Source organism: Cynocephalus volans, chromosome 3, assembly GCF_027409185.1.
Source record: "Cynocephalus volans isolate mCynVol1 chromosome 3, mCynVol1.pri, whole genome shotgun sequence".
Classification (NCBI taxonomy): Eukaryota; Metazoa; Chordata; class Mammalia; order Dermoptera; family Cynocephalidae; genus Cynocephalus; species Cynocephalus volans.
In genome coordinates, this window is record NC_084462.1 from 161,226,886 (window position 1) to 161,253,324 (window position 26,439).

Genomic DNA, 26,439 nt, shown 5'->3' on the forward strand with positions numbered 1-26,439 from the left:
AAAAGATCTTGCCCTTACGAACATTCAGAAAAACACAAAGAAAAAAGCTGCACCTGCAAAGTATCTTAAAAAGTCCTTTCTGTCCATTTTTTGCAATGTCTCAAAACAAGTCAACCAGCATTTGCTGCTAAACCATAAAGGAAACAGTTCCGTAAAGTGTCATTTTCTTCACATTCACCCAGCTGAATTAACATTCTTTCAGAAATGCATAATTAATATTTCAAAGGTCTTACATGTAGAATTCACATATCTGTGCAGCTCTATTCTAAATTTTTTTTCTAACTTTATTAGACACTAAGATCTCAGAAATCCAGCTGTCTTTATTAAATTTTTAATATAACTTGAGAAACAGCAACCTACAATATGAAAAAGTTATTTTTATAAAGTTGAATTCTGTTTGTGATTAAATTTTTGAAGAATGTGGGAATTTAGTTACATTATTTAAACGACTAAATATAAAACTTAAAAGAAGTTAAAATTTGTCAACCTTCATTTTCTTCTCTGCAAGAATGAGAACAGTAGAATAATAGGATGTATAAAAACCTTTGAGTATGATTTTTTTTTACCAAGAATGTTATATGCAGCTAAATGATCGTTTACATTTGAAAACAACATTCATTCCTGAATAGCAACTATTCACTGAGTAGTGGTCTACTGTGTGATAAACACTGTATTACGTGTCCCAGAAATGAGGTGAATAGGATGGACAAAGTCCCTGCCAGTGAAGTCTACATGCTAGTGGGAAAGACATATAAAAGAATAAAAAATAAACAATTACAGTTTGTGTTAAGTGCTATAAAAAAATGAAGTATGACAGAAAGTAATGGGTTGATGGGGGTTATAATAGAAAGGGGGAGAATAATAAGTACAATAATAACTTTAAAATTTTAGAATAGCCATTGAAAGAATGAAAATATAATCCACAGCTTGAAAGCCAACAGAAAGTATAAAAATGAATATACATTTCAATCCAATAGAAAACAAGAAAGGTGAAAAACACAGAGAGATGAAGAAAACACAAATAAGACAATAAAAGCATTTTCAAATGTAGTAATAATCACAATAAGTATAAACTGACTAACCCAGACACTGATTTGTCATGAGGTTTCTTATTTTAAGTCCAGTTATAAGGTGTTTATAAGAAACATAGAAAAATAAAACTCAGAGGAAAAATTAAAGAGGAAAATGATATGCCATGAAAACGAAGAATGCTAATATCAAGAGGCAAACTTCATAATAATTTATTTAATATACATAACCAATAAGCAATTAAATTATATACAAGAAACCACAGGCACAAAATAAAGTAAAACTAACACAGGGAGAAAATGACCATCCTTACCATAATGGGAGGCTTTAGACTGATGTATTTAATAAGAATACAGAAGAACAGAACAAAATTTACAAATGACGTACAAAATTTATGTGTGTGTATGTACACACATAATATTCTGCACATAATAATACACACATAATACATAACATAATGTGCATGTATTCATATATACACACACAAAATTCTGCATCCAAAAAATAGAAATGATATTGAATTTTTTTTACTCTGGAGTATTTAGAAAAAAAATGATAATAGAACTAGGTCAAAATTAGAAAAAAAACTGATCATAGAACTAGGTCAAAACGGAAGTTTCAACAAATTTCAAAGGAATTAAATTAAAAACAAATAATAACAGTTAAAAAACAAGCATATACACATATTTAAAAATTCCAAAAGGCACTCAAATAAATCTTGACTTATAGAGGAAATCATAATAAAAATTATAAAAGATTTAGAAAGAAGCTACCATAAAAGAACAGTATAACAAAACATGATAATTTGGTGGTAAATTTACAACATTGATTTTTTAAAAAACAGAAAAATCAATTAAGTAATTTGCAAATCTAAAAAATAAAACACAGTAATCCTAAAAAAAAAAAAAAAAGAGAGAGAAAGACACTGATGAAGCGATAAACAAAGTTGGTCAAAAGAAAAACTAATAAAATAATATTAAAGGGCTATAGTTGCAATATTAAATAAATTTCAAATTAGGCAAAAAAGATACAAATCAATAAACATTTTAAAAACTGAAGACTTCAGGCACCAAAAAGATAACAGTCACAATTGGTTTTATGGGTCACTGAAGCAGCAGACAATCCCCTTCTTTAAACAAACTAAACCAAGAAATGGAAAAAGAAGAAATCTACCTAACTCGTTTTATGAGATTAATGCAACCTTGCTTCCAAAACCAAAAAGGGTAGTTCAAAGAAAATTATAATCTCAATCACAAACATTATCATAAAAATCCTAAAGAAAACACCAGCAAATTAATTCAGCAATGCATTAAAAACAATACATTATGACCAAATAAAGTTCTTAGGAATGCAAGGAAGTCTCAGCATCTACTGATAGAGGCAACCATATTTTAAATCAACCACATTTAAATATCAAAAGACAAACAGAAAGACCATTTGATAAATTTCACAACCTATTTATGATTTTTTTAAATAAATAAAAACAACAAAAAGAAAAACACCTCTCTTGGCAACCTAGGAATGAAAGCAACGTTCTTAATGCGATAAAGAGTAGCACTCAAAACCAGGAGCAAACTTCATACAACAAGGTTAATACTTTAGAAGCATACAAATACAGGAATAAGGCAAGAATTCTTGCTATCTTTGCTTTTATTCAACATTGCACTTCAGGTTCTAGCCAGTGCAGTAGGACCAAAATATAAAAAAATGAAAGAATTATAAAGAGACTAAATTGCCTTTAATTTCAAGTGATATGATTATCTACACAGTAGATGTCAATAAAGCTACTAACAAATTATAAGAATAAGAGCACTGAGCAAGATTGTTTGATACAAGAGCCAAGTATAAACACAGTTGCATTTATATATTATAAATAACCAGTTAGAGATGCAATCAAAGAAAATGTCCCATTTCCAATAGAAAGAAAAACCATATAATACCTAGGAATAAACCTAACAAGAGATGTATAAGACGATTATAAAAGAATTTAAAACATTAGAAAAGACCTTCTCTTCAAATTAATCTATATATTTAATACTATTACAATCAAAATGACAGCAGGATTTTTCATGAAACATGACAAGACATTTTCATTACCATTTACCAAAAGATAATAAAAGCTATAATAATTAAGACAGAATGATATTATTATAGGGATAGGCAAGAAGAGCAATAGTAAAGCATATAGAAACAGACAGGTATCACAGGAAACGAGATATATAACAGAAGTGGCATTTAAATTAGAGTGTAAAGAACCAATTATTCAAAAATGATGCTGAGGCAACTGATTAGTCATATAAAAAATAACTTAGATTCCTTCCTCTCCCCATTAAAAAAAAATTCCTGAGGGAAAAATCCAAATAACCCAATATCTTAAAATAAGCAGAAGTTATAAACAGGCAATCTGTACAAGCACAAACGCAAACTGCTAAAGAATACATGAAAAAATGCTCAAATTCACTAATAAAAAACTGCAAATAAAAATAAAAATTAGCTAACACTTTCTACCCATCAGCCTGGCAAAAATAAAGTATTATAACCACTACTATTAGTAGAAATGTGGGGAAAGGGCTGCTCTCAACCATTGCTGAAAAATAATCTGGTGATACCATTATAACAAAAGACTTATCTGTGGTAATAAAAGATTAAGTTGAAACCACATCAACTAGTTGGATGAATTTCCAGAAGGTATCAGTGAATGGAAAAAGCAAGATGCAGAAATGTAACTTGTCCCATTTTATAAAAATAAAAACACAAAAAAATCCCTATATTTGCAAAGGTCTATATAGTCTATATATGTCTGTCCAGGATAATTAAAAGCACAAAGAAAAAAAGGGGGGGGGGGGGATACATTCCAGGATGTTAACACTGGTTCCTTTTATTTAGGTAGTGGAGGAGTGGCTGATAATGAGAGAACAGAGGGTAAGAGCGGGGAAAATGAGCCATGCAAATAGATAGATAAATATGGCTGTATTATAAGAAAATGTCTGAGCATTTCATAACATAATATATAAATAAATACTTCTTATACTACGTACTTGATGATAAAAATGTTAAAGGAACTATATGGGAAATAAAACCAGTTAAACATAGGATCAAAATAACATGTTCATATGGTCACTACATAATGTATTCAACAAATATTTAGTAAGTACTATGTTTAAATGGTAGAAATACAAAATGCTAAAAATAGAGAATTAAAAGAGACAACATATCAAAAACCAGTAACTAACATTAATACTGTGGGAAAAAAAAATCCCACATAACACGTATCACCAGAAACTTAACAGTGAGGGGAACGAGCCATCATTACAAAAAAAGGGGGGGGGATAATTAATGGGATTAAGGTTTTCTTTCCCCCCAGTATTTTTAATATTAGAATTTATTTTTTATAAATTACTTCAAAGTTCAACATGTAATCATTTTTCACAGCCCTTTACTAATTCCTTCCTTACCCTCCATACCCCTCACCCTTTCCCACCGCTGGTAACCTCAGTTCTGTTCTCTCCTTTTGAAAGTTCAACGTATTATTGTGATTGTTGTATCCTTCTTTTTCTTTATTTTTTTGTTTATTTTTAGCTCCCACTTATGAAGGAGGACATGCGGTAAATCCACCAGTTTTAGAAAGGCCTCCACGTTTCCAAACAAGGCAGGGGAGTCTCAAGAGGAAGTGCAGGAAAAGGGGTTAATGAAGCCAGATTAGAAAACTGCCTGACTAGTTTCTCCTCTGCTTTTGACATTCAAAGTATCACTTCTAGAAGCCTCAAGGGAGATGCTAAAGCTATTAAGAGGACATTAGAAAAACACCATTGGCTTCATGGAAACTTCTCTCTTAATGTTTTCACACTAAATACATTAATAAACAGTATCCAAGGCTTTTCTTATGTGAAGTATCCATATTACTCAGTATCACTGGAGCCACAAAGACATTTCTGGGCAGGAATAAACAGTTACTTCTTCATTAGGTTTTTCACAATTGATACAAATGTCAAAGATGAGGAAAAATATTTAAAAACCTATCATTCACTTTAATTTTTCTTCATATGGCCTTATTTTTTTTATTAAAGCATACTTGATCATACATATTTGTGGGGTACAGAGTTGAATATAAATACCCTTGTCCAATGAGTGATGATCAAATCAGAATAATTAGCATATTCCTCACTACAAAACATAATCATCCCTGTGTCCATTAGGCAATTTCGTGCTAACTCCCCGCTCTCTCCCCCTTTTCTACCTCTAGTAACCACAGTTCTGTTTTCTCATATGGCCTTTTTTTATTATGAGGCTCACATCATCTGGTTTTCCATTGGAAAACAGACTGAGAGTCACTGATCTGAGCTCCTACCTTAAACACTTAACAGTTCCTCACTTGATCATCACTATCTTCTATTAAGAGTCCATGCTCTAGCCTGGCCCACAAATTTCCCCATGAAACACCTCTAAAGTTTAAGGCACCTGAATCGCCCTAGGTCACATGCCAAGCATGCAATATTCTTCAACGAAATAAAAGGGGAAACTAGCAATTTAACATGCTATGAAATGTTCTGAAAAGCCCATACAAATATACACCCAGCATTTATTTCATGTTTTCCATTTTAAGTAATTCAACCGAAGATGAAGAAATAACATCCAATTCACATAAAATAGCTAGTAAAAAAATAAGTCAGGAATTCCCAAGATGCATAGCCAAGAGTTAGAAGTGTCTTCTATGATTTTATGTAAATTTCATACCTGCAAAAAAGAGTTTTTGGCTTGTGCTTATCTAAATACCTTTCCCAATACTAGCACTCACCATGGCAACCCCCACTCCACTAAATTTAACTAAGCAAAGTTAAATTATTATCTAGCATCTGGTCAATGAGTTTATAATATGATAATATAACCTAATGTTAAACAAACACTTTGTTGTTTACACAAAGTTTCAAGAAGGAAAGGCTAATGGTTATAGGCTTAACAACATTTGAATTTGGTTAATAAAGTTCAAAGTACTAGAATAACCATTCAAAATTAAAGAGAAAAATAAAAAGAATTTTATTGCACAACCAATATAAAATACTCAACTCTCCTAAAGAAGAGACCTCTACCGAGATACAAAAAACAAGGTTGTTTAAATTATGATATGTAAAATCTGAAGGCTACTGAGGGTCCTTATCAAATTAAGAAAATCTGACACTCACGGGAGTTCAACAGTACATGAGTAGTTGAGATAGGTTACAGAGTATGCATGGACCTTTTGCTCAGACCAGGAGAAAAGAAATAGAAAAGAGTGAACAATTCCTTAAAAATGCTAAACAAGAAAAGGAGAGTGGCTTTCCCTCCACCATTTCCAATAACAAACACTATGTTTTTCATTAAATGGGAATTGATGAAGCTCTGAGGACCTAAGGACCTCATTAGATCACTAAAAAGCAGTAGGTTTTAGCCAAAACCACAGATTGCCTCTCTGTAATATAATATTATACCTAGAAATCTCTAACATCCTGCAATTTTTAATGAATATTCCTAATAACAACTTTTAAATGTTGTTATTTTCACTAAGAATAAAATATACATTTTAAGAAGGCAAAAGAACATAGTGGCTAAATGCCTAGGCCCACTTACTCACCTATAGATTCAATTTCTCCCTACAGCCAGAAACAAAATACATCAATTACTATTATACAGTATGGGAATTTCCATAAGTATTTTTTAATATCAAAAAGAAAGCAAAGTGGTTTCTGTCCTTAAACATGACCTTTCCAGAACAGTCTAAGCCATTTAACTTGGGAGCAAGAAAATGAATCAGCCTAAATTAATCTTTTCCAGTTTCCGCTGCACTGTTTGTAATCCTAAACCACCTTTTAAAAACGTATAGGTCACTGCTTATATTAAAGTGACAAAACATGAAATTAAACATTTTTTATCAATAGTGATCCTCTATTGTATCTCAGAGATGGAATTCCAAGTCACAGATCAAGCTTTTAGACAAATTGACAATTACAATGCAAATACTTAGGCTCTGGTTTCTCAAGAATAGGAGTGGGAAGCAATCTTCCTCTCCCTCTTTTTCTTTGTAATTTTGTGCATTCTGCAAAGAGAAGAAAATAAGTACGGAAAATTTCTCTAATTTTCTTTTGCAAAAAAGAACAATTGTCTCTTCGGTACTATTCTTATGCTCACCAGATGCAATTTGCTTTGAGAACAAATGTACAAAAATCAAGGTTAAAAAAAAAAAAAACACTACCCACATACTGTATCTAATTATTTGACAAAGTATCCTCTTCAAAGTAATTACCAGCTAACAAGGGTATGCCTCCTTTTATGAAATGGAGGAAAGTGGAATTTTAGAAAACAAAAGCAGATTTTTCTATCAGCATATGTTATAATTTCAGGGCTGCAATTTTTGCTCCTAATTTTCAATTGACAGTGTCTCCTAACGCTTAAAAAGACCTATCAATTAATGAAGGTTAATGATCTGCAAGCACATATAAGTGTATTTTTAAAACTTTTGGGAAAAGCATTTTGTAAAAGAAAAAAATCTTGCATTTGTTTTTAATTTTTAGGTCTTCTTGTTGTCTCAAATTTTATACCTTATGTATAGATCTAAAGAAACACTTAAAGGGAATTTCAACAAATTTTCTAAAATGACAGCAACAAGATATAACTAATGTAAAAAATCGGAACCCATGAGTCCATAGCAATATAAATACATATATACATGCATGCATGCATGCTTCTTCCTTACAGTAAGACTCCATAAATGAAGAAGGAATGATGAAATTTTTTAAAATCACCATTTGGCACCATGTATAGTGATTTATAGTCACTTATAGTAACATGATTCCTGATATAACATTCTGAGAAGGACACAACACCAATTATCTGGGGAAAAGTTCATAACCTGAATCTAATCAAGAGAAAACATCAACAAATTCAAAACCAAAGACAATTTAAAAAATAAATTGCTGGTACCCTGCAAAATTGTCATGAAACGACCACTGAGAACTGTTCCAGATTAAAGGAGAATAAAGAGATGTGACAACTAAATGCTATGTGTAAACCTATATTTTATCCTGGACCAGAAAAGGATATTAGTAGCAAAATTTGAATAAATCCTGCAGATTAAATCATAGTATTGATGCTAATTTCCTTAGTTTGATCACTGTACTTTGATTATAGGAAAAAAATACATACCAACTTATTTAGATGTAAAAGTATTTACATCTGCAACTTACTCAAAAATGTTTCAAAAAAAATTACATATGACTATATATGGATATATACAGGAAAAAATGATAAAGCAAGTCCGGTAAAATATAAATATTGAGGAAATCTAGGTAAATGTGATAGAGAAATACTTTGTTCTAATTTTTAACTTTACCATAGCATGAAATTTCAACATAAAAAAAGTACCTCAAAGTTAACCATTCTCCATTTTGAATTGGTTTGTTGATAATCTAATTCAAGGATTGGCAAACTGTTTGTGTAAAGGGCCAGAGCGTCAATACTTTAGGCATTGTGAGCCACACAGTCTCCTTCACCACTACAGTAGTCCCCCTTATCAACAGAGGGATACATTCCAAGACCCACCATGGATGCTTGACAGCTCAGATAGCACCAAACCCTACACAGATGCTCCTTAACTTACAATGGGGTTATGTCCTGATAAATCTATCACAAGTTGAAACTATCATAAGTCAAAAATGCATTTAATATCCTGATAAACGCATCATGAAGTCAAAAAATTGTATGCCTAACCTCTGTAAGTTGGGGACCATCTACATATACAGTCATCCCTCGGTATCCACAGGGGATTGGTTCCAGGACGTCCAACAGATAAACCAAAATCTGCAGATGTTCAAATCCTTCATATAAAATGGCATAGTATTTGCGTATAACCTATACAACATTCTCCCACGTACTTTAAATCACCTCTAGATTACTTGTAATACCTAATAAATGCTATGTAAATAGTTGTTACATTGAATTGTTCAGGGTAATCATAAGGAAAAAAAAAATCTATACATGGTCAGCACAGATGCAATTTTTTTTTAACATTTCGATCCAAGGTTTGTTGAATCCACAGATGTGGAACCCATGGACACAGAGGACTGACCGTACTATGTTTTTTCCTATACATACATAGATATGATAAAGTTTAATTTATAAATTAGGTACAGTAAGAGATTAACAACAATAACTATAACAAAATAGAATAATCACAACAACATACCAGCATCACTACTCTTGCACTTTAGGGCCATTATGAAATAAAATCACAGTTACTTGAACACAAGCACTGTGATATCTCCACAGTTGATCTCATAAGCAAGATGGCAACTAAAGTGACTCATTGGCAGGCATTGTATACAGCTGGATACACTGGATAAAGGGATGATTCACACCCAGGCAGGCCAGAGCAGAATGTTATTCACATAGCATGCAATTTAAAACTTATGAATTGTTTATTTCTGGGATTTTCCATTTAATATTTTTGGACCATGGTTGACCAAGGGCATCTGCCGTTGTATCCATAGACGCACACACAGACAATATTTCAATGAATAGGAATGGCTGTGCTCCAATAAAATATATTTACAAAAATAGACAGTGGGCCAAATTCAGCCCATGGGCCATAGTTTGATGGCCCTAGTCTAGCCCATGCCCAGAAAAATTAATCAGACTAACTATACTTTAACTTAACATTTTACGAGCACATGGCAGGCACTATGTTAAGTGCTTTCCTGGCATTCAGTCATTTATCATCACACCAATCTGATTACCTAGATACTATTATTATTTCCATTTTCCACAAAAGAAACGAGTACCTAAAGAAGTTAAGAAACACTCCCAAGGTCACACGGACAACAATTATAACCATTTTAACAAAGGCTAAATAACTACACAAATTCAAGATTTACATTCCAAGATAGCAATTTTCACAAACCTCCTGTAGCTGCAAGGACATGAGCCCCAGTTGATCCTGACGTCTTTCCACCAGCTCTCTTTCTGTACGCATCTCTCTTTCTATTTCCTGAAGCCGCCGCTCTACCCGATCTGAAACCTTCATATGAGTAAAGAGGAAGTGACATTATAGAGCGAGTAAGCAAAAAAGAGATTAAATTGAGGAGATATTTTATGCCAGATACACTACCACCTAAAACACTTAAGATTGGCTTGTTTGTAGAGCCCTTTCTAATGACACTATTATAAAACAGCTGACAAAAAAATTAACTGAAAGTTTTACAAAAAAAAGCAATCATTAATCTACAAATAATCCACACCTGGATCCCCTTAGTGGCCTCAAATTTTTCAAGGTACAATATAATATGGTAATTGAATATATCAAAGTCAAAAGTGAAACACTAGAAAAGAGTGCCCTCTGGTGAGTTATAAGAAAAGCACCAATATTGCCAACAATTGCATTTATTACCCAATTAATGATATACCGCTCTATATATTTAGTGCTTTTTCATTTTTCTTATCCATGAGCATGACCTGCCTAGGAAGGTATTGATGTTTATGCATAGCAAATAATTAAAAGGGCTTTTCATTAGCTTGTCAATCTTTTCTACTGTGATCTGCTAAAAATAAGTGAGCTGTAAAAGATCAAAAACTAAAGTCAAACTGAAAAATGTTTAACTGGAAATCTCTAAAATAAACATGAAAGAATTTTTCTCTCTGACACAAGATTTCCTGGCCAAAAGTTATGCAAATCCAAACATATTTCATGGATGTCATTATAAGGACCCCTAAAATATTTTACACTATTGACAATGTGCATGTTTGCTGTAAGAGGATACAGTGAATAGAAGACATTGCATATTAATTTAAGAGAAGCAATAAATATAGTCCTGTTATAAAAAGTCTTTTGTCACCAATTCTGTGTTTGACAAAGAGTCAAGAAAGGTCCCGGTTATGAGGGACCTTATTGGGGTGATGGAAATGTTCTGAATTATGGCAATGGATGTAAATTTACTAAAAATCATTGAATTTTACACTCAGAGTAGATTATTTTATGGTAAGTTATAGCTCAATCAAATTGTTCTTTAAGAAGACATGGATAAACATAAATTTAATTAGAGAATAAAGGCTGAGCAAAAGAATTCTATCAAAAAATTAGTAGTTTACAGTTATTAAAACATGTAAGTCTTGTGTGTCCAACTTCCAGTGTTTAAAATAATTAAGACATTTACTGTAATATTCACAGTGCTTTACTAAAAACTCTAAATATTCTTCAGCATCAAGTTCCTAATTTATCCTAGTAATCAACCCTAAAACCCTAACAAGCTATTATTGCATTCAAAAGGAATATAGTACCTGCTATAATTGAAAAAATATTGAATAAAAAATTAAAAGTTTACTCATTCAATTTTTACAAAACAAAAATACACCTAGAGGTATTTTTGTCACCTAGAGGGTGACTTACTGTATTGGGAAGATTCTTTCTCTGTTTTTTCTAAGTAACAGTTTTACTGAAACATAATTTGATGTTTGATATACATATACATTGTGAAATGATTACCACAGTCAAGCTAATTAACATATCCATCATCTCACTTAGTTAGCATTTCTTCTGTGTATGTGGTGACAAAACAAATCAAGAAATTTCAAGTATACAATACAGTATTATCAATTATAGTCACCATGCCATACATTAGATCTCTAGAATTTATTCATCCCACATTACTGAATCTTCATAACTTCTGACCTACATCTCCCCATTTCTCCCACTCCTCACTTAACCCCTGCCCCTTAGCAATCACCATTACACTCTTTGCTTCCATGAATTAGACTTTTTTAGATTCCACATGTAAGTAAGATCATGCAGGATTTGTATCTCTAGGCCTGGCTAACTTCACGTAGCATAATGTCTTCCAGGTCTACGATGTTGCTGCAAATGACAGGATTACCTTCTTTTTCAAGGGTGAATAATATTTCATTCTGTGAGTGTATATATGTGTCTGTTTATATATATACATGCAAATAAATATACATATGCATATGTTTCTTTATCCATTCAGTGGTCAATGGATACTTAAATTGTTTCCATATATTGGCTACTGTGAATAACACTGCAAAAATCATGAGAGTACAGATACCTCTTCAAGATATTGATTTCATTTCCTTTGAAAATATACCCAGAAATGAGACTGCTGAATCATATGGGAGTTCTATTTTTTAATTTTGATATTAATATTTGTATTATGCAGTTTCTGAAATGGGTCCCAATGATCCCTGCTTCCTGGTATTCATGCACTTGTGTAATCCCCTCCCATTCAGTGTAGGTTGGTCCTAGGGACTTACTTCTAATAAAGAGAATATAGCAAAAGTAATGGGATGCTACCCCCATGTATAGATTACAAAAAACAGACTTCCAACTTACTAGGATTTTCTTACTTGCTGGTCCTCTTTTCACTTCCTTGCTCTGATGAAACAAGCTGCCATATTTTGAGATGCTCTATGGAGAGGCCACATGTCAAAGGAACAAAAAAGGCCTCTGACAAACACATCATGGTAAACTAATGCTCAAGTCCAATAACCTACAAGGACCTGAATCCTGACAAAAAACCACATGTTGAACCTGGAAGCAGACCCATTTCTGTCAACTTTTGAAAAGACCACAGCCTGCAAGAGACCCACAGTCAAACAACCCAGCTCCAGCTGGACTCCTAGTCCACACAAACTGTCAAGCAACAAATGTTGTTTTAGGCCAGTAAGTATGGGATAAAAATAACAAATGCATTATTTTTATCCATTTTCAAATGAACCCTCACCCAGGATGATGGAAAAAATGTATATTTTTTATATATAATAAACTCCTTTTCTACACACACATGTACATATATACACCCTTATTTATATAGAAAATATATACACCTATCCATGGGGAGATACATTCCAAGACCCCAGTGAATGTCTGAAACAGCAAATAGTACCAAAACCTATATATACACTACTTTTTTTCCTATACACACATGCCTATGATAAAGTTTAATTTATAAATTAGGCACAGTAAGAGGTTAGCAATAATATCTAACAATAACGTAGAACAATTACAAAAATATACTATAATAAAAGTTACAGGAATGTGGCTTCTCTCTCATTTTCTGTCTTAAAATATCTCATACTAGAGGAGCTGTAGGCAGTAGAAGGCAGGAGCATACACAGGGTCTTAGGGAGGAGCTGTAGGCAACCTGCACAGGCTGGCAGAAGGCAAGAGCACACACAGGTTCCTAGCCAGCAGCCCTTGACAGCACACCAAGGGAGCACACCAAATATACCACTTCTATACCAGTGGTCCACCACAGCCACCACTACAGGCTCTTACACCTCAAAAGTGACTCACCACCACAGGAGTATCCACAGTCACTGTGCAAGGGACACACTGCCCACTCAACTACAATGACACAAGGAGAGTCACTAGTGGAGACCAGAAAAATAAGAGTATATCTCTCTTCAAAGCTTACTCCAGAGTAATAGAAGAAGCAACTGCTCTAAAAGACGACCAGACATCAACATAGAGATACTAGAAATACAAAAGAGAAAAAAAAAAAAGAACATAGTATTTCTCAAATAGCAGACCCTATAGAGCAGGAACGCCTTGAAATGAATGAAATGAATTCCAAGCAACAATCTTCAGGGAACTCAACGAGATATGAGAAGACTCAGTTAGACAACATAATGAAATGAGAAAAAAAATCTAGGATAAGAAGGAGGAAATTTACAAAGAGATTAAGACCATAAAAAAGAACATAGCAAAACTCATAGAACTGAAAGATTCATTCAACAAAATAAAAAAAAAATTAAAAAATCTGAGAGCTTAAGCAGCAGGCTAGAGCAAGCAGAAGAAAGAATTTCATATCTTAAAGACAGTTTCCTCAAAATAACCCAGACAAAAAAAAAAGAAACAATGAATTTTTAAAAATGAAGAAAATCTAAGAGAGCTAGCAGACAACCTTAAGCACACAAACATTCAAATCATCAGTGTTCCAGAAAGGGAGAAGAAAGAAAAACCATAGAAATCATATTCAGTGAAATAATAATGGGAAACTTTCCAGGTATAGGGAGAGACACAGACCTTCAGATCCAGAAGACTCAAAGATCCCCAGATTCAATCCAAAAATATCCTCTCCAAGACACATTATAGTCAAACTGGCGAAGTTCAAAGACAGAATCCTAAAAGCAGCAAGAGAAAAGCATCAAGTCTCCTATAAGGGAGTCCCTATCAGACTAACAGCAGACAACTCAACAGAAACTCTACACATAAGAAAATAGGATGATACATTCAAAATACTGCAAGAAAAAAGCAGCTAGCCAAGAATACTATAGCCAGCAAGGCTATCCTTCAGAAATGAGGAAGAAATAGTGTATTTCAAGACAAACAAAAACTAAAGGAATTCACCATCACACAACCAACCCTACAAGAAATCCTCAAGGGGGTCAAGCACATGTAATCTGAAAAATGATAATAACTACCAGTAATACAAAAGAAAGAACAAAACTCACAGGTAGAGCAAAAATGCAAATGATAAAGAATAAGAAACTAAAACTTACCACCTCAAAAAACAAACAAACATCAAAGAAAAACAATTAAAGGGGAAGAAAGGAACAAAAGATATTTAAAATATTCAAAGGAAAATTTATAAAATGCCAGAAGACAATATCTTTCAATAACAACCCTAAATGTAAATGGACTAAACTCTTCACTCAAATGACACAGACTGATGGATTGGGTTAAAAATCTAGACCAAACGATATACTGTCTTCAAGAGACTCACCTCACCTATAAAGACACACAGACTAATACTGAAAGGATGGAAAAAGATATACCAAGAATTGGAAACCAAAAGTGAGAAGGAGTAGCTATTCCTATATCAGATAAAATAGACTTTAAAACAAAAATCATAAAAAGAGACAAAGAAGGCCACTATAAATGATAAATAATGATAAAGGGATTTTCCCAGCAAGAAGACATAACAATCCTACATATATATACACCTAACACCGGAGCACCAAGATATATAAAGCAAATACTATTAGGCCTAAAAAAAGAGGTAGACCTCAATACAAAAATAACAGTGAACACCCCTGTCTCAACACTGGACAGATCATCTAAGCAACAAATCAACAGAGAAACACAGGACTTAAGCTACATTTTAGACCAACTGGATCTGGCAGATAGCTACAGAACATTTCATCCAATAATGACAGAATATACATTCTTCTCATCAGCACATGGAATATTCTCCAGGACACACCACATGTGAGGTCATAAATCAAGTTTCAACAAATTTTTAAAAATTGAAAACATTTCAATAATCTTTTCAAACTACAATAGATTAAAACTAGAAATCAATAACAAGGGCAACTCTGGAAACTATACAAATACACGGAAATTAAACAACTTGCTCCTAAATAACATGTGGGTCCAACAAGAAATTAAAGAGGAAACCAAAAAATTTCTTGAAACTAACAAAAGTAAAGACACATCATACCAAAACCTGTGGGATATTATAAAAGGAGTACTAAGGGAGAAATTTATTGCAATAAACACTTATATCAGCAGAATAAAAAGATTTCAAATAAACAACCTATCACTACACTTCAAAGAACTAGAAAAACAAGAACAATCAAATCCCAATATTAGTAGATATAAAGAAGCAATTAAGATCAGAGATTTAATAAAATAGATACCCAAAAAAACAATACAGAAGATCAATGAAACAAAAAGCTGGCGGGGGGGGGGGTTCTTTTTAAATTAAACAAAATAGATAATCCAGTACCTAGGCTACCAAAAAATAAGAGAGGAGACCCAAATAACAAAAATCAGAAATGAAAAAGGAGACATTACAACCAATCCGACAAAATACAAAGAATCATTAGAGACTATTGCAAACAACTATACATCAAAAGATTTGAAAAGGTGGAGGACATGTATAAATTTCTGGACACATACAAACTACCAAGACTGCAACAAAAAGAAATAGGAAACCTGAACAGACCAATAACAAGCAACACGATTTTGGCAGTCATCAGCAGTCTCCCAACAAAGAAAAGCTCAGGACCAGATGGCTTTACAGCTCAATTCTACCAAACCTTTAAAGAGGAATTAATACCAATTCTCTTCAAACTATTCCAAAAAATGGAGACAGAGGCCATTATCTCAAACTCACTTTATGAGGCCAGCATCTCCTTCATACCAAAACCAAAGATACTGCAAAAAATAAAACTACAGGCCAATATCTCTGATGAACATAGACACAAAATACCTCAACAAAATATTATCAATCAAAATAAAGCAACATGTCAAAAAATTATACACCATGATCAAATGGAATTCATCCCAGGGATGCACGGATGGTTCAACGTAGGCAAGTTAATAAATGTGATACACAACATCAACAAAATCAAGGACAAAAACCATATGATTATCTCAATAGATGCAGAAAAAGCATCTGACAAAATTCAACATTCCTTCATGATAGACTCTCAGCAAATCAGTTAGAGAAGGAAAGTATCTCAGGACAATAAAAGCTATATATAACAACCCACCCCCTGGCAATATCATTCCAAATTATGAACAGGAACAAGGCAAGGATGACCAATCTCACTACTCTTATTTAACATATTACTGAAAGTACTAGCCAGCGCAATAGGTAAGAGAAAAATTAAAGGTCATCTGGATTGGAAAAGGCAAAGTCAAACTCCCTGTTTGCAAATGGTATGATCCTATATATTGAAAAACCTAAAGACCTACCAAAAAAAACCCTTAAAGCTGACAAATTATTTCAGTAAAGTTGCAGCATATAAAATCGATATGTAAAAGTCAGTAGCATTTTTATATTCCAATAATGAACTAGTAAAAAAAGAAATCAAGAAAGCAAGCTCATTTACAATAGAACCGCCCCCCCCCAAAAAAAAACCACCTAGGAATCAATTTAACCAAGGTGAAAGATCTCTACAATGAGAACTACAAACCACTGCTGAAAGAAATTAAAAAGGGCAAAAAGAAATGGAAAGACATTCCATGCTCTTAAGACTGGAAGAATTAACATTGGGAAACTGTCCTACTATCCAAAGCAATCTCCAGATTCAATGCAATCCCCATTAAAATACCAATAACATTCTTCACAGAAATAGAAAAACAAACCTAACATTCCTATAGGAAAACAAAAGACCCTGAATAGCCAAATGGATGGATGGATGGATGGATGGATGGATGGATGGATGGATGGATGGATGGATGGAAGGAAGGAAGGGAGGAAGGAAGGGAGGAAAGAAGGGAAGGGAAAGGAAGGAAGGAAGGAAGGGAGGGAGGGAAGGAGGGAGGGAGGGAGGGAGGGAGGGAGAAAGGAAGGAAGGAAGGAAGGAAGGAAGGAAGGAAGGAAGGAAGGAAGGAAGGAAGGAAGGAAGGAAGGAAAGAAGGAAGAAAGAAAGAAAGAAAGCTGGAGGCATTACACTACCTGACTTCAAATTATACTACAAATCTATAGTAACCAAAATAGCATGGTACTGGCATAAAAACAGACACTCAGACCAATGGAACAAAATAGAGAACCCAGAAATCAACCCACATACTTACATCCAACTGATATTTGAGAAGGGCAACAAGAGTGTACACTGGGGAAAGGACTGCCTCTTCAATCAGTGATGCTGGGAAAACTGGACAACCACATGTAGAAGAACAAAACTAGACCTGTACCACTCCCCATATACCAAAATCAACTCAAAATGAATTAAAGATTTATAACTTAAAACCATAAAACTACTAAAAGAAAACATAGGGGAAAACACTTCAGGAATCAGGACAAGGCAAAGACTTTATGAACAAGATCCCAAAAGCACAGGCAATAAAAGAAAAAATACACAAACGAGATTATATCAAACTAAAAAGCCTCTGCGCAGCAAAAGAAACCATTAACAGAGTGAAAAGACAACCTACAGAATGGGAGAAAATATTTGCAAACTATGCATCCAATAAGAGATTAATATCCAAAATATATAAAGAATTCAAACAACTAAACAGTAAGAAAACAAGTAACCCAATTAAAAAACGGGCCAAGGAGCTGAATAGGCATTTCTCAAAGGAAGATATACAAATGGCCAACAAACACATGAAAAAATGCTCAATATCATTAAGCATCAGGGAAGTAGAAATCAAAACCATGTTGAGATATCATCTGTGCCAGTTAGACTAGCCATTATCAAAAGGACAGAGAATAACAAATGCTGGTGAGGATGAAGGGGAACCCTCCTACACTGCTGGTGGGACTGTAAATTAGTGTAGCCATTGTTGAAAACAGTACTGAGGTTTCTCAAACAACTACAAGTAGAACTGCCTTGCGATCCAGCAATCCCACTGCTGGGTGTATTTTCAAAGGAATGGAAATCATCATAAAAGGGAGTACAACCATAAGAAAATCATAATATCCTTGCTCTGTTTTAGTCAAGTCTAGAAAAACCGATAAACAATAAAATGAATGGACACTGTAATGAGGCAGTGTTCACAAAAATAAAACATATAGGAGGGAACTTCAAAACAGTTCACAGAAAAATAGGATTATAAGATAATATGTATGCTTCCATGAACTTTTTGAAGATTCCACATACATTAACTACCATGATTAAAAATGAATAACCACAGAAGTTATTTTACGTGTTCTAACAGTGGTAAAATTATAATCATCCTATAAGGCCACCAAAGGATATTTATAGATTCAATTATCCCGACAGATCAATATGCTCAAAATACTATCCTCTTCCTACTGCAAATTCAATAAGCCATACAACTCCAACTATGTCATCAAAAAACAAAGAGCTAATACATACATTTGGAAAATACTAAGTATCTCTTTTCTATTCTTTGGCATCCATTTCTATGTTACATTTCTGTACTAGTTAGGATACGGTGTAAGATCTTTCAAGAAAAACAAATATATAATAGCTTAAAAAAAGTTCGTTCTCTCATATTACAGTCCAGAAAAAAAAAAAGGAGGAAAGGCTGCCAAGCCAAGTTTCCATAAGGTCTTTCAAAGATCCAGGTTCCTTCCATCCATTGTTCCACTATTCTCTATGTTGTTTTCCTCAACTGCTTGGTTTAAGCTCTGTCAGTGCCACCTTCCCATTTCAACCTATGTAAAGGGGGAGAGAGAAAGTCCTAGACAAGTACCTTTGTCTTTAAGGAAATAACTCAGAAGTTGCATGCATTACTTTTCCTCAAACTTAGTCACATGGTCACAACCTGGCTAGACAGTAAGAATGAGAAATACCCTCTTTACCTGAATAGCCAAATGCCTAGATAATATTGCCACATGAGTGGGGTTAACAGGGGAAGGAGTGTGTGGACCTAATACTAAAAGCAAGAATAAAATAAATATGAGAGGGCAGTTAAAATTACATTAATAACATCAGCAAATATGACAATTTTAAAATAAACCACCTTTTATCCTTTTTGGAAAAGGATAAGATAAATGTTAATCTCCACATAAAAGTATTAAAAGAAAGCATTTAAAATACTAATTATCTAAATCCAGGCTACAGGACCATCTCTATTGACCCAGCACCAGACCACCCCTCACAGACTCAGGCCCCAGGCCCACCCATGAAGACACCAGGCTCTAAGACAGTTCCCACAGACCCAGGTACCAGGCCCATGCGGCACCAGGCTAACCCCAACAGACTCATGCTCAAGGACCACCCAAATGCCATGCCATCCCCCACAGACACAGGCTCCAGGCATACTCCTGAGAACCAAGTGTTATCCCTACAGATCCAGTTGACAGGCCCATCCCAGAGGACCTTTGTACCACGCCAGCCCCTTTAGACCCAAAATCCTGTCCTGCCATAGGAGGCACAGGCTCCAGGCCCAAACCCACAGACTCAAGTACCAGGCTGGCCCCAATAGAGCCAGGTGCCAGGTCAGTAAACCTGCTGACCCAGGTACAAGTCCAGTCCCCAAGATAACTACAGCAGCAAGGACACCATGGCCCCTGACAGATGGACTGCCCAAAATCTCTGTACAAACTGACAGATAGGCTTTCCCTGCCAAAGGCAGTCTGTAAAGTTTCAAAGTGGTGTCTACTTCAAATACATAGATGCCAAGGCCACAAGGATCATGAAAAGTCAGGGAGACCTGATACCATCAAAGGAACATAACAAAGTATCTGTAACCAAACCTAAAGAAATAAAGACCTTAGAACTGCCTGACAAAGAATACAGAATAATCAAATTAAATAAGTTCAGTGACCTACAAGAGAATACAGATAATAAAATCAGGAAAATGATGCATGTACAAAGTTATAAGTTCAACAAAGAGAAACCACAAAAAAGAAGAAAACAGAAATTCTGGAGATGAAGAACACAATGACTCAAATGAAAAATTCCATAGAGAGCTTCAAAGCAGACTAAATCAAGCAGAAGAAAGAGTCAGTGCACTTAAAGACAGGTCACGAAAATTACCCACTCAGAAGAACAAAAAGAAAAAGTTAAGAAAATAAGAAAAAAGGTGAATAAAATACTAAGATAATTATGGAGCATCATCAAGTGAACCAACATACGCACTAAGGAAATCCTGAAAGGAGCAGAAAAAGAGAAGGTGGGGGAAAAGTTCACTTATTGAAATAATGACACAGAACTTCCCATATCTGGAGAGAAAGATGAACATCCAGATTCATGAAGTCCAAAGAACATCAAATAAAGTAAATATAAAAAGATCTTCACTGAGACACAATATACTCAAATTCTCAAAAGTCAAAGACAAAAATAAAATGTTGAAAGCAGCAAAAGAAAAACAACTCATCCCATACAAAGGAACCCTGATCAGACTATCAGTGTATTGCTCAGCAGAAACCTTGAAAGCCACATAAGAATGAGATGATATATTCAAAGACCTGGAGGGAAAAAAAAAAATTGACAACCACAAATACTATACCCCATAAGGCTATCCCTCAGAAATGAAAAGATAAAGACAATCTCAGACAGATATGCTGTGAAAGTTCACCACCACTAGACATACCTTACAAGAAATACTAAAGAAAGTTCTTCAAGTTGAAATTTTTTTTAAAGTGTTAGCAACATGAAAACATATGAAAGTATAAAATTCACTGTAAAGGTAAGAATATAGTCTGGGGAAGAAGACAGAATAACCACAAAAATTCCTTGAACTATTTAAATCAAGTGAACAGATATGATGTGGGGTGGGGAGGGGAGGAAGTGGAGAGGAACAGGTAAAGGGGCATGAAAATCAACTACAATGTATATTGAGAAGTAAAATAAAAATTAAAAAAATTTTTGAGCAGGTAAGAATATAGTCTAATTCACAATATTCCAACACTGTAATAGTAGTGCTTAAATCAAATCACTTTTTAACTTTAGTATAAAAGTTAAAAGACAAAAGTATTAAAAATAACCATAATAATATCTTAATAAATATACAATATTTAAAAGAGGAAGACTGTAACATCAATAATGTAAAATATTAGAGGAGAAATGAAAGTGTAGAGTTTTTGTATATAGTCAAAATTAAGTTGCTATCAGCATAAAATAGAATGTTATAACTATAAGATGTTCTATGTAAGCATCATGATAACCACAAGGAAAAAAAACTTATAGTAGACATTTAAAAGATAAAGAAAAAAAAATACTCAAAGCATAGCTCTACAGAAAATCATAAACTCACAAAGAAACACAGCAAGAGAGGAATAATGGAAAAAGGAACTATAAAACAGACAGAAAACTATTAAGATAATGGCAGGCCTTCCCTATCAATAATTACTTTAAATGTAAATGGACTAAATTCTCCAATCAGAAGCCATATAGTGGCTAAATGGTTAAAAATGTTTGTATGACCCAACTATATGCTGTCTACAAAAGACTCACTTCAGCTTTAGGGACACAGATAAATTGTAAATGAAGGAATGAAGAAAAGTTACTCCATGCAAATGAAAACCTTAAGAGAGCAAGAGTAGCTATATTTATATCAGACAAAATAGACAGTGTCAAAAACTGTAAAAAGAAACAGACAGGTCACTATATAAGTATAAACATATCAATTCATCAAGACTATATGACCATTATAAATATATATGCACCCAATATCAGAACACCTAAACATAAAAAGCAAATATTAAGAAATCCAAAGGGAAAGATAGACAGAAACACAATAACAGTAGGGAATTTCAATATCCGACTTTCAACAATGGACAGATCATTCAAATAGAAAAATATAAGGAACATTAGTCTTGAACTATACTTTAGACCAAATGGACATAACAAACATATACAGAACGTTCCACCAAAAAGCAACAGAATACACATTCTTCTCAAATGCATGTGGAACATTCTGAATGATAGATCATATTAGGTCACAAAACAAGTCTTAACAAACTTAAGTATCTTTTCAGACCACATTGGTATAAAAGTACAAATCAATAAGAGAAGGAAAACTAGAAAATTTCAGCCTTTGAACTAGAATCCTGAAGTGTTACACACTAGCAGTAAGGGTGAACCAGAAATACATGAGACATGGCACTCTAGTTTAAGTTTTAAATATCTCAACAATAGATAATAAGGTAATCAAAGATTGCTACTGGCAACAAAAAACAAATGTATGTATTCTCATACATAATAATAACCTAGGTATCCTAGGCCTCGAATTATCTACTCTAGTTTATTTACAGAAAATTAATTTTCTGTCACCAAACAAATAACTAGACAATCAAAAATAAATAGCAGGCAAAAACAATGTGATTAAAATCTAAGAAAAGTAAGAGATAACAGACAATAGAAACAGAACTACAGAAGATCTAGATAATGGAGTTTTGAGACACAGATATACAGACTGAGGATTTTGGCAAAAGTTAGAAACAGTCAAATAAAAATTCTAGAAGTGAAACATGCAATGACTGAAAATGAAAATCAGTGGGTAGGTTTAATAGATTTGACTCCCCTGAAGAGAATAAGTTACTAAATAAAAGCTCAGAAGAAAATATTCAAAATAAAGAATGGAGGAACAAAGAATAAAAATTACAGAAGAGCACAAGAGACAAAGGGGTAGAGCAAAAAATTCAACATTAAATGAAATTTGAAAAAAAGAATGAGACAAAAGCAGAGAAGAGATAATGGCACTAAAAATAGCATTAAGCAACAAATTAAACACACACACACACCTACACATACACATACACAAAACTAACTCATCATAGGAAAACTGTAGAAAATCAAAGACTAAGAGGAAAAACTCAAAAGCAATTAGAGAAAAATATATATTACCTTCCAAAAAACAGCATCAATAAGACTAACAGTAAACTTTTCAACAGAAATAATGAAACCTAAAAAATGATTAAATGATATCTTCAAAGTAGAGAACAGGAAAAAAACATCCCTCTATCATTTTATATCCAGTGAAAATTCCTCTCAACCAAGACAATGAAATAAAGACATTTTTCAGACAAATACAGAGAAGGTCTGTAGCCAAAAGACCCACTCTAAAGGAAATTCTAAAAGCAATACTATTAGGCATATATGCACACTCACGCTAAGGAAAATTTTAAAATACATTCTTAAGGCAGATGTAAAATCTCAAAGACACAGAAATGAAAGAAGAATGAAGAACAATAAACATAAAGGCAAACCTAAGTAAGCAATTACTGCATAAAATAACAGTAATGTCTTATGTCATTCAATTAAACATAAAATTGAAATACATGACAACAATAGCATAAAAGTAGAAAATGACGTTAATGGAGTTAGAGTGTTCTAAGATCCTTGAATTTTCTGGGAAGAGCTAAAAATGTTAATTTTTATTAGATTCAATAAATCAAAGGACATGTGTTTTTAAACCATAGGTTAACCATTAAAAGAAAAACAAAACAAGATATAATTATCAAGCTAATATATGTGGAAAATAAAAAAACAAAAACTAACGAAGCCAAAAGACTAGAAAAAATCAAAAAGGAAACATACATAATATAGATGGGAAGAACAGAAAGCAAATAGTAAGATGGTAGATTTACATAAACTAAATAAACATTTACATTAAATGTAATAGGGTAAATCCTTCAAATAAAAGACAAAGATTATGATACTAAAACTTTTTTTTAAATATTAAATGACACCCTGTAAAATTACATGAAAGATATTAAATTCAAGGAATAAATTTTATAAAAGATGTATAAGACTTCCAGAAGTGATGTCAGCAGGTTGGCCAACTAGAAGCTCTTAGGACTCTTCTTCCCCAACAAGAACACCCAAAACAACAAATAAACAACCACATTTCAACCAAAATAAATAAAGGAGAGCTCTCGAGAACAGCAAAGAAGGACCTGTAGAACACAAACCCCAGGATGACCACATACAGAATGGAAGGAAATATCTTGCCTCCACCCTATCCTCCCAGTTGGGATCAGCAAAGAACCAGGGGAGACTTCTCCCTGTGGGAAAAGGGTAAACAAGAGGACCCCAGCAGCCCCCATCACCACTGCAGACACCTGCCTGCAGTCTTCACTACTGAAGAATCCTGAAGCCCTCATGGGTCTGAGCCTAGCTGAGTGAGCTCCCCAGAGTCCACATGCTGAGCTATGCCCATAGAAGGAGCCCACCACTGTGACCCACCCCACAGTGGCCCATGCTGCCATTGCTGTGCATCATGTTGGAACTGGAGCCACTGCTAGAGTGTGCAGAGTAGAAATTGCATCCCTCTATCCCTGAGGCTAAACCACCACTACACCATGCCCACCCACTAGTATGCCATCCACAAGCAGAGCTGCTACTCTGCTCTACCCCCTAGGGGACTATTACCACAGAGCCATTGCATCCACCCAACCCAGTTGCTGGGGCACCCTTCTCTTAGGGACATGCTGAAGTGATGCATTCATTTTTTACCTTAATTCCACCAAAGATAAAGATTTGATAAAAATAAATCACAGAATAATGAGTGTCAACAATCTGAGTTTGATAAAATAAACTTGGGGATTAGGGGTATTTTCAACTGGCACCATATCAAACAAAAACATATTTAACAAAAAACAGACAGCAAAAAGGTCTTTACAGCAATTGCGATTACACACTTACATGAGATGACCTGAAAATACTAAATGGGGAGTGCTACAGGGTCACTTACAAAAAGCATTCTGCATTTCTCAAATATCATTTAATAAAAGCTATAGAAGAATCAGGCCGGTCAGTTAGCTCAGCTGGTTAGGGTGCAGTGTGTAACATCAAGGTCATACCAGCCAGCCACCAAAAAAACAAACCAAAAAATATAAGAAGAATCATTGAACCAATAAAATTCAAAATATCTTTCAAATGTTCATAATAAAACTGTAAAAATTAAGACAAATGTTAATTTTTACCTCTAATATAGTACTACTGTGATATTTCAAACTTAAATACTTAAAACCCATGAACATTTTGGAAGTGATACAAGAAAATATTTTTAGACAAAATGGAATATACCACCCAAATGGTTAAACTCTACTAAACTTCATTATGGTTGTGAACAGCCAAGCCACCCTTCTACCAAGTAAATATGAAATAAAACTTTTTATAAACGAAGAGTTCTCACCACTTCTTGCTTCTGAACTTCATGAACTTTTTCAGTCAATTCTTCCAGAGCCCTTTTTGTTTTGGCATCTGACCTAAGCAAACAAAGAAAAAGATTTTAAGCTGGATATTTGAGAAACTACACAGAATTACTGAAATTTATTACACAGTAATTATGTTATTACATAATACTCTGCTGTAGAGGTTCTCAAATGTTAGTAAGCATATGAAACTCCTGGAGGGCTTTTAAAACACGGACTGCAGGACCCCACTCCCAAAATTTCTGAATCAGTAAATCTGGGATGGCACCCAAGAATGTGCATGTCTCCAAATTCCTAAGTGATACTGATGCTGCAGGTCTGGGGACCAAACTTTGAGAGCCACCGCTACATTGGAACATCGCCTTCAATAAACACACATACTGCAATATCTCTCATTTTAAATTAAGAAGAAAGGAAGAGAAGGAGGGAGAGAAAGAGAGAGGATATAACTCTTGATCTCACATCCAATCTCTGGCAATTCATTATCAAATTACATCAGAGTGAGTTATACAAACTCTGTCCTCACTAATTTATCTCTCCTTACTGTTTTTTCCCATCAAATTAATAACATGTGTGATAAACAAACAGTACAGAAAGACTAACAAAGAAAAGAAAAAGCCCTTCTCTGTCACACTTCTTGCCTCTGGCTTCACTTCCCTTGGCAACCACGGACAACAATTTCCATTCTTAATTTATTTGCTGGTTACCTTCTTCATTTTCAACTCTAGTCATTTCCTGTTTTAAAAATATTTAGCTCACTCACAGTCTTCTCTGATTTTGGATTAATTTATTACTATTTTTAGTTCTTTGACTAGTTGCCTGTATAATTGTACATAATATATTT

The 26,439-nt window shown here is 33.8% G+C and overlaps 1 protein-coding gene across 1 annotated transcript in view; it reads right to left on the reverse strand.

Annotated features, from left to right (window-relative positions):
* CEP128 (centrosomal protein 128) overlaps positions 1–26,439 on the reverse strand; it is a 347,268-nt gene that overhangs the window by 294,964 nt on the left and 25,865 nt on the right. Inside the window, exons 6-7 of the mRNA XM_063091601.1 lie at positions 25,577–25,649; positions 9,959–10,075 (exon numbers count right to left, since the gene is read on the reverse strand). Of these exons, the coding sequence (XP_062947671.1) occupies positions 9,959–10,075; positions 25,577–25,649 (190 nt within the window). The remainder of the gene's footprint in view (positions 1–9,958; positions 10,076–25,576; positions 25,650–26,439) is intronic.